Below are 9279 nucleotides of genomic sequence, written 5' to 3'. Positions count from 1 at the left end.
ATAGATAAATAGATAGATTACAGATAGATAGATAGATAGGTCGATCGATCGATCGATCATTTGAATAGGAGAAAAACGGATAGTTCGATCGGGGTGACGAGGTTTTCTTCAGGTGTACAGACAGCTGGCTTCGAGGATAAGAAGACTCGAGCTAATGAAGGAAATGCTGAGAAGTACTTTCTTTCTTCTCTTATCAGCCCTTCCATGACTCTAGTTCACCAGACCTGTCTCATCATACATATACATCTATATCTATATACCTATCTATCTATCTATATACATATATATATATATATGTATGCATGTATGGAGTCTATAGGTATGTGTATAGGTAGGCATGCATATGATGATGCGAAAGACTACTGGTTTTTCTTCATTGGATATGTATAGATGTGTCGTCTTTTTTCTCTCATTTCTGTTTCTTTCTCTTTTCCTCTCAGATGGAGAAAGCGATGGATTTGAAGACCTCTCAAGGAACGAAATGTGTAGCTATATCAGCAGACAACCGACGTTGTGTCACCCTCGATAAGAGTGGCTTGTTAACTCTGTGGAACATCGACGTGCGGTACTTTGTCTCTGAAGATCCTAAACCTCTCTTCTCTGTTGATAAAGCTCTTGAAGCATCTATCTCTCTTTCGTCTTCTTCTGGAAAGAACGCTTCTCAGTCTATGAATGAAGATATACAAGAAGAAGAAGAAGATCCAGTAGTTAGACAGGCTTTTCCAAATCATGTGTCTCAGCTAGCTTTCTCTCCTGATGGAAAGATCTTGATATGTATAGCAGGGTGCCATATAAAGTTCTTACAGATAGAAGAGAATAAGAAAAAGATCTTTCCTATTGCTCTTATCCGATATGCACATCAAAGATCTATCGATACTCTTCTTGTACCTCAGCAAATCTCTTCTTCTCCTTTTATTCTCACGGCCGCGGTAAGTTCGTCTTGAAGAGGACAGATCCCATCCTCTATCAGGTGTATGTACACCTCAGGATGATGTATGTGTTTGCTTTCGTTTTTCTCCATGTTTCTTCAGAGAGAGAGAGAGAGAAAAAGAGAGAAAGTCTGGACGATTGTCTTGTAGGGCGAGGACATCTCGCACCTGTGCATGTGCACATGCAGAATGATAGACAGAGAAGAGATGGTCTATAGTTGGGGTGAAGATACATCGAGATTTATCGAAGAAGAAAAGAAAGAAAAGAATCCCACAGACATCTCTCTTCTGCATGTCTAGCAACATATCTCTCCGTCTATCTCTTTTTCTATCATTTTATCTATCTATATCTTTACATATTTGCATGCGGCTTCGGGGTGTCTTGTCTATAAAGGTTTTGTTCTCTCTCGGAGTCTATCCCAAGGCTCTCTATATCTATCATTGCATGCGTACATGCATATAGATAGATATGTGGATATGTAGATAGATGGGATATGTGTACACCCTAATAGATAGAAAGATGAAGAGAAGTCAAACGACCGTCTGCAGATCTCCACGGATTCATGACGCACGATACCAACGCTCCCCCTACCTGCCCCTAACACGCGTATCTATTCATAGACATGTATATATATATATATATATGTATATATACATGTATATGGGTATGTATGTATAGATATATATATATATATCAATGTATGTATATACGTGTACAGTTGACGTGTATGTTTATATGTAGGCAGGGGGTGGAGTCGCTTGTGTGTCTTTCTTTCTCTGCAGCTCGACAGTCGGCCTCAGCTCTGGCATCTCCCTGACCTCTCTGCATCTTCTTCTTAATCTCTTTCGTCTTCTCCCTCCTCCTCTCCTTCTTAGTCTCTTTCTTCTTCCTCCTCCTCCTCTTCGTAATCTCTTTCTTTCTTTCTTCTTCTTTTCCGTTTCCGACAGCAAGTAGAAAATGTGTGCTAAAGGTTCAGTCGCATAGAGATGAAGAAGAAGAGGTTTTTCCTCCTTACACTGTAACGGAGCTGTATCTACCCCGTGGTCGCCTCGCTCATTCTCTTGCATGCAAATCAAACATTTGAAGAAGAAGAAGAAAAGAGAGAGAAGAAAACACAGAAAAAGAAGAAGAAGAAAAGCAAGAAGAAGAAAGTGAGGAGAGAAAGATAGCTTCCTGACTTGAGGAAAGAAAGCGAGAGAAGGCAAGAAGAAAAGGAAGAGGAAGAAGAAGAAGAAGAGGAACAGACGTGTCTGGATCTTTTCTTCTCCCGATCTCTATAAAGATATCTTTCTTTCGTGAACTTTCTTTCCCCGTCCTTCTTTTCTTAGATCTTTTTTCTTTTCTTTTGCTTTCTTGATCTCTTTCATGAAGATGATATGCCATGGTGGTCGAGATCAAATCCTCTCTCTTCTTTTTTGCAGGCGAACTTGATCCACGCAATAAGCTACTACTACTACTAATACAAGAAGAAGAAGAATAAGGAGATGTTTACTTTTCTCTTTCTTTCTCCCTCTCTACTCTGCTGTATTAGATATTTCTCTACCTCTCTTGCATTCGATCTATACACCCCACCATCTCAAATCTATCTTTAGTCTGTCTTTGATCTTTAGTCTATCCATCAAACTTCAATCTATCTCTCTTCTCATCTCTACCTATTCTTCTATCTCTTTATCTATTTGTGTATGTAGCTTTAATCTATGTATGTATGCATGATACCGTTGGAGTGTATGTCTATTGCATAAGACCACGATCTTCTGCTTCTTCATAGGTCTTTCTGTCTCCTTTTTTCTAAGGGGAGTTAGTTTCTCCTTCTTCTTCTTTCTCTCTCTCTTTCTCTCACTTTTTTCTTTCTCTTTTCATTCTCTCTCTAAAGCATCTACTTTCTTTCTCTCTCTCTTCGACTTATAGCATTATGTCTCTAACTCCTCTTTGGTACACCTTCCTTTTCTTTCTTTCTTCCTTCATTCGGATCATCTTTTTGTGTTCTCTTCTTCTTCCTTCTTCTTGCTTTTCTTTATCGACGCGATGCTGCGATATTTATCCTCATGAAGACTCTTTTTCTTTCTTTTCTTTCTCCTCTTCTTCATCTGAAGTTTTGAAAGTCCTTCTTTCTCTCGTTCGAATACACAGAGAAGGTATAGAAGAAAAAGAAGATTGAACCTCCTCTTTCTTCTTGGTCAGATTGATTCAGGCGGTAAAATAAGAAAAAGATACGAGGAGAGATAGAAAGTGTTCTGCCTTTAGATGCATGCATGCATGCATCCAGTATATTCGCAAAGACAACTACGAGCCGTTCTCAGCTTCTCTGTATACAGCGATAGATTTAGATAGATATAGATCAATAGATAGATTGAAGATAAATAGATCTAAGTCAGCTTGCCCTTGTATGGTGGCTGTCTATCCACCGATCTATCTCGGGTAGGCGTGTATGCATATTATACACATATATGTATATATATATATACAATATATATATGTATGTATAGAGAGGCAGGAGAAGTGTGGTGAAGAGTAGGTGTGAGGGGAGTGTCTTTAGAGAATGTGCCTTGTACATTCTACAAGAAGAGCGATCCCTTTTTCTTTCTCATTAAATCTGACTAAAAAGAATCTTCCTAAGAGAGGTATTCTCCTATCAAGCTTACAGCATCCTGAACCTCTATCTATCTACTAGCTACCTATCTAGCTACTTATATAGATGGATGATCGATGATAGATGGACTAAAGATAGCTAGGCATGTACATATGCCAGGCGTAAACTTGTATTCGGTACAGGGGGTCTCTTTGAACCTCAGCACGGCCTTTTTCATAGACAAAGAAAGAAAGAAAGAAAATAGGTGCCATTCATAGCTAGGATAAAAAGAATAGCTGCAAGACGGATACACACATAGACACAGACGAGTAGACATATATAGACATATATATAGACATTTATATATACGTAGATAGATAGATGGGTCCACAGATTCGAACAGGTATATAGATGATCTATCTCTCCAGATGTAGACGGAAGTCTCCTCGCGTCAGCAGTTTTCTTCTTTCCCCCTCTTCCTTTCTTTCTTTCTCTTTCTCTCTTCCTTTCTTTCTTTCTCTTTCTCTCTTCCTTTCTTCCTCTTCTTCACTCATTTGGCCTCTCTGCCTGTTGCCAAGAAGGAGGAAGAGAGAGAGAATGGATCTCCCAGACGTCTTGCGAGGCTTCATAATCTCGATCTTTCTTCTTCTCTTGACTCCTCGTCTTCTTCTTTCTCTATATTTCTTTCCTCTTCTTGAATTCTCTCAGTTTCTCGCTTTCTTCTTCTTCGTTGTGTAATTGTCGACTCCTCTCTCTCTCTTCTTCTTTCTCTCTCTTTCTTCTTCTTCTTTCTCTTTTTCTTTCTCCGTTCTAGCTTCTTCTTCTTTTCTTCTTCTTCGTTTCTTCTGAATTCCATGAGAGAGAGAGAGAGATTGAGGTGCCTTTTATTCTTTGTCTGTAGTGAGGAGATTCTGGAGTTTTCGGATCTCTTGCTGAACTTTCCATAGAGCGACAGCATCCTGGACTTTTCGGGATTTCTCTGGAATTCTCTTCTTCTTCTTCAGTTCACTCTCGAGCTCTCTCAGTCGCATGCGCAGACTCACAAGCTTCGCCGTCTCTTCCATTTCTCTCTTACAAGAATAAAAGCAAGAAGAAGAAGAAGAAGGAAGAGGAGGATGTATACAAGAAGAAGAAGAAGGCTGGGACGAGGAAATAAAAGAAGAAGAAGGGGGGTGTGAAGAAGAAGAAGAGAGAGGGAGTTGAGAGAGCCCGACGTCGGTAGCTCTCACACCAAAACACGTCTGGCCTTCTCTTTGCTTTCTACCTCTTCCTTCTTCTTCTTCTTCATCTTCTTGTTTCTGCTGTGGAAAGGAAGACGACGAAGAGGAAATTCTTTGTCGATTCTCAGGAGAGAAGTGAAGACACCGAGGTGACAGTGACCTGTTCAGAAGAGAAGAGAAAAAAGGAGAAGGAGAAGAAGAAGAAGAAGAAGAAGAAGGAGGAAGAGAAAGAGAAGTGAAATGTGCTTGAGAAAGATTAGAAGGATAGAAGGGAGGGCAATAGGTACTTTCTTTTCTTTCATATGAAGAATTTCTTGGATCTAAGAGATTTTCCCTCCCTCTACCATCATCATTCTTCCTCTCTTCTTCCTCTTTCTCTCTCTCTTCTTCTTTCCTTTCTCTTCCTGGATCGATGTCTCTATCACCTTCTTCTCTTTCTTCAGGGCCTTCTTGATCTGTATCTTTTTCTGCGTGTTCTCTCTCTCCACCTCTCACCCCTCTTCTTCTGCATGCAGATTCCGTGTACACAAGACTCTTTTCTTCTCTGTCTCCTTCTTCTCCTCCGACCGTTTCTTGCCTCGTGAAAGAGGAGAGATATTTGTTCTTTTCTTTATCTCTTGTGAAGCAGCCGAACCAGGAGGAAGGAGAGAAAGAAGAGAAGAATTCTCTAGCTGTCTTTCTATGCTGATCTATGAACCTCTTAGACTCCACTTCGCCTTCTTCCTCTACTTGAGAGAGAAATAGAAGACCTCTCTTCTTCTTCTTCTCTTCTTCTTCGTCTTCTCTTCTTGTTTTCGTAGCAGAGTTCCAAAGACTTCGTTGACAAGCCGAGGAGGAAAGAAGAGAACGGGGGCCTGACGAAGAAGAAGAAGAGGGCGAGGGAAGAAGATTCAATGTAAACAGATCGGGAAGAAGATGATCTTCTTCTCTTCTTGATATACCCGAGATGGCTGTATCTTTCACGTTAAAAGAGGAAGAAGAAGAAAGAGAACTGTTTCTTCTCTTCATCTGTCCGTCGTTGCTCTCTTGTGGGTCTGTATCGTTCTTCTTCTTCTTCAGTTTCTCCATCTCTTCAAGGTTCTCCTTTGAGAAAGGAGGAGACGGTAAGGCGAATCGTTCATAAAGAGTTAGGCTCTTTCTTTCTTCCGTCGTCTCTCCTTTCTCTTTTTTCTTCTTTTCTTCTTTTTCTTTCCCATCTTTCTCTCTCCTTAGTTTCCTCTCTCTCAGCCACTCTAGATCTCCATCATCGTCTTTCCAGGAGATCGAGCGAACGGATGTCTCTCTCTTCATCTTCTTTTCCTCCCGAAAAGAATCTTCTCTTTTGCTTGCTTGGAGACAAGCGCCATCTTCAACGTAAAGAGAAGGAGAGTGAAAGAGAGCTTTCCTCTCTGCCTCTTCTTCTCTTTCTCCATTTTCGGATGATGAGATAGAGAAAGAAAAAGAAGAAGGAAAAGCTTCTCTACGTTTTCCTGTTTGAAGATACTCTCTTGTTCTTTCGATGTCTTCTAGAATCTTCTGATGGTCTCTTCTTCTTCTTTCGAGTTCTCGATCTCTTTCTCTTTTCTCCGGAGATCCTAAAGAGAGAGAAGAAGAAAGAGAGTCCTTTGTATGCTTTTCTGTATGTACAGACGGGAGTCCTTTCCTCTCCTCTTCTTCTCCTTGCTTTGCGAGTGGCGCAGACGATCTCGGCATCGATCGACAGCCGACGCAAACAAAAGAAGAAAAGGAAGAAGAAGAAGAGGAAGAAGAGGAAGAAGAAGAAGAAACGGATTTCGATGGAGAAGAGGGGAGAGTCTTTTTACCAGTAGAAGAAGACTGAGAGAGTCTATGCTGAAGAGGAAGAGGAAGAAGAAGAAGAAGAAGAGACACATCGTCAGAATTGCTACTAGTCTTGGTAGAGTTTATATGAGTCTTCTTCTTGTCTAAAGGAGAGAAAGAAGAAGGAGAAGAAGAGGGAGAAGTACCATGTGACTTAAACGAAGGAGACGAAGAAGGAAGAAGAGGAGGATTCTTGTGGATAGAATTCTTCTTGCCATCAGAAGAAGAGAAAGACGACGAAGAAGAAGAAGATGATGCTGTACGAGGCCTTTGTTTCTCTAAGGGGCTTCTTTGCATGTGACGGGGACAATGCGAAAAAGAAGAAGAAGAAGAATCAGGCTCTTTCTCACTCTTCTTTCCTAATAAGGATACACACGGTGGACGTGGAAGAGACGAATAAGATACACCGAAGCTCTTTTCCTCTCTGTCCCCTTCTTCTTCTTCTCTCTTTTCTTCTGTCACTGAAGAAGCACACGAAATACGACGTGACCGAGAAGAAGACGATCTAGGTCGATTCTTCTCTTTCTCTTCCTCTCTTCTTACACTCGAAGGAGAAGAGCTTGAAGTGGCGGCAAGTCGAGGGGATAATAGTTGTCTCTCTAGAGAATGTGTCTTCTTTTCTCTCAGTTTCACAGGGCTTTCCTTTCTCTCTACTTTCGCGTCTTTCTTCGCATCGTCTTCTTTTGCTTTCTTTCTGTTGAAAGGAAGATGTATATCAGTTGTTTTCTCAAAGAAAAGAAAGGGCTGCTTCTTCTTCTCCTCCTCCTCTCCTTCTTCTGTCTGCTGGGAGATCTTTTCCACATGTGACGCATCACGAGAAATCTCACTCCCTGTAAAGTTCATGTTACTTGGAAAAGAGGAAGAAGAAGAAGAAGAAGAGGCTTTCTGCCTTGTTAGGGAAGGCGAATTTTGGTGCTCTCGTTTCTTTGAAGGTCGGAGAAATGAAGATGAAGGTAAACGGAGCAGTGAAGATTGCTCTCTTTCTTCTTTTTCTTCTTTCTCTTCCCCTTGGTCACAAGTCGGAGAAGTCTGAAGAGCAGTTAAAGCAGAAGGTTGACGTTTGTTGAGAGAAGAGGAAAGAGGAAGAAGAAATCGACCGTAAGAAAGAGAAGAAGAGAGAGGGTTGAAGATCTCTCGTAAAGAAGAGAAAGAAGAAGAAGAAGTTATGAACAGATTGTCGTCGAGTCTTCTGTCATCAGCTGTCTTTTCCTTCTCCCTTTCATCATGCTTTTCGCTTTCTTCTTCTTCGTCTTTTGTCTCCTTGGTCTTCTGCACTTTCGGTGTATATACACCCGGATAACGCTGAGATGGCAGATTCGGTCGATTTCTCGAAGAAGAAGAAGAAGAAAAAGAAAAGACGCATGCAGCATTGCCTCCTGTTGAAAGAGGTCTTCTCCGTTCAGAAGGCTGAAGAGGAAAATGGGGAGTAAAATGAGAAGAAGAAGAAAAGAGGGTGGAGGGAGAAGAAATCTGAGAAGTAGAAGGGAGATGGAATGAAGAAGGTTTATTCTGCCGAGAAAGACGTTTCGCTCTTTGGTGCCGTTCATAGTAAGACTTTGGAGAAGATGACGAAGACTGAGAAGGAGAAGAAGAAGGAGAAGACGGATGACGATAAGAAGAAGAAGGGTTATGATCTTCTTTCTTAGAAGGAGAACAAGAAGTCTGTCTACGTTGAAGAAGAGATCGACGTGAGATAGAAGAAGAAGAAGGAGAGAGAGAGCGTGCAGGAGGGTTTATCATGCGATAGTGCTGGTTAACGTTCCTTCGACTCATGCCTATAGAATGACGAGCTCGATACAACTCTTTCTGCCTACACAGCTCTTCATAAAAGTGTCTGAAAAGAAAGAAAAGAGAACAAAGATCCATCATCTTAGATGACTTCTCTCTTGTCCTAATCCTCACTCACATCTTCTTTTCCTGATACACGTCTCTTTTCTTATGCTCCTTCTCGGCTTCTTTCTCTCCGTTTCTATCTGTCCTCTCTTTCTGCTATTGTTCTTAGCGTTTAACGTGTATATACGCAATAAGAGATAGATACTTCACGAGCTATGAAAGAATGTATTATCTATTCTCCTTTAGCCTCTCTCCTCTCATAGAATCTAGACATAGACGTCCCTCTTCCTTCTTGTGAAGCAAGTGTACGTACACCGCGATCCTCCTATAGACATAGACGTATGTCTTGTGAGGTGTCTGTACACCTGAGAAGAAAGCGGAGTGCAGAAGGAGAAATGGCGTTCCATACTTTTTCTCTTCATTGGGATCTCCTTCTTCGTTTGATCTCTCCTGATCTGCTGCGAATGAATTCTCCTTCACACTCTCTTTCTCCTGTCGCCCGAATGCAATCGAGAAAAAAGAGGAGAAGAAGAAGAAGAAATATTTTCTCTTCGTGGTAATAAAGAGACGTCTTACACCCTAGACTCTCTGCATGCACTTCCCTCCTTCTTCTTCCTTAGTAGAGCCAGTCATCCCCACATCTCCATAGTAAACAGAAGATACACATACACATCTACACATACACATGCACATCACATCTGTCTGTCCTTTCTGGCGTATATATATATATATATATGCCTATATATATGCCTATATATATATATATATATGTATGTCTATATAGATGTATATATGTGGTGTATTTGGAGATGACTGCGGGAGGGTAGGCTATGTACGTATGAACGCATAGGAAAACAATTCAGGAACCCACTCTACTAAGATATACACCTCTATCTATCTATCTCTAAT

General features: G+C 41.0%; 3 protein-coding genes across 3 annotated transcripts; 2 read left to right on the top strand and 1 right to left on the bottom strand.

Moving 5' to 3' along the window:
* Window positions 1-440: 440 nt before the first annotated feature.
* CSUI_006689 (uncharacterized protein) lies at window positions 441-3290 on the top strand (the record flags this gene model as incomplete). The annotated part of the gene is made up of 2 exons (XM_068066842.1): window positions 441-929; window positions 1713-3290. The coding sequence occupies 2 exons, from the start codon at window positions 441-443 to the stop codon at window positions 1767-1769; spliced, it is 546 nt and encodes a 181-aa protein (XP_067921185.1). The 3' UTR covers window positions 1770-3290.
* Window positions 3291-3420: 130 nt separating this feature from the next.
* On the top strand, window positions 3421-9074 carry CSUI_006687 (uncharacterized protein). The gene has a single exon (XM_068066840.1). The coding sequence runs from the start codon at window positions 6328-6330 to the stop codon at window positions 6643-6645; it is 318 nt and encodes a 105-aa protein (XP_067921183.1). The 5' UTR covers window positions 3421-6327; the 3' UTR covers window positions 6646-9074.
* CSUI_006688 (uncharacterized protein) lies at window positions 4384-8862 on the bottom strand (the record flags this gene model as incomplete). Its single annotated transcript, XM_068066841.1, has 2 exons — window positions 8780-8862; window positions 4384-8371 (listed from the first exon to the last, which is right to left on the bottom strand). The coding sequence occupies exon 2, from the start codon at window positions 8308-8310 to the stop codon at window positions 4384-4386; it is 3927 nt and encodes a 1308-aa protein (XP_067921184.1). The 5' UTR covers window positions 8311-8371; window positions 8780-8862.
* Window positions 9075-9279: the final 205 nt, after the last annotated feature.

The sequence above is a fragment of the Cystoisospora suis genome (assembly GCF_002600585.1).
Source record: "Cystoisospora suis strain Wien I chromosome Unknown contig_3429, whole genome shotgun sequence".
In the NCBI taxonomy this organism is placed as follows: Eukaryota; Apicomplexa; class Conoidasida; order Eucoccidiorida; family Sarcocystidae; genus Cystoisospora; species Cystoisospora suis.
The sequence above is the reverse complement of the archived record's forward strand: the minus strand, read 5'-3'. Positions and strand labels throughout refer to the sequence as shown.

Bases quoted from the DNA above. Each gene is read 5' to 3' on its own strand.
- CSUI_006687 (XM_068066840.1), top strand. From the start codon at position 6,328: ATGCTTTTCTGTATGTACAGACGGGAGTCCTTTCCTCTCCTCTTCTTC.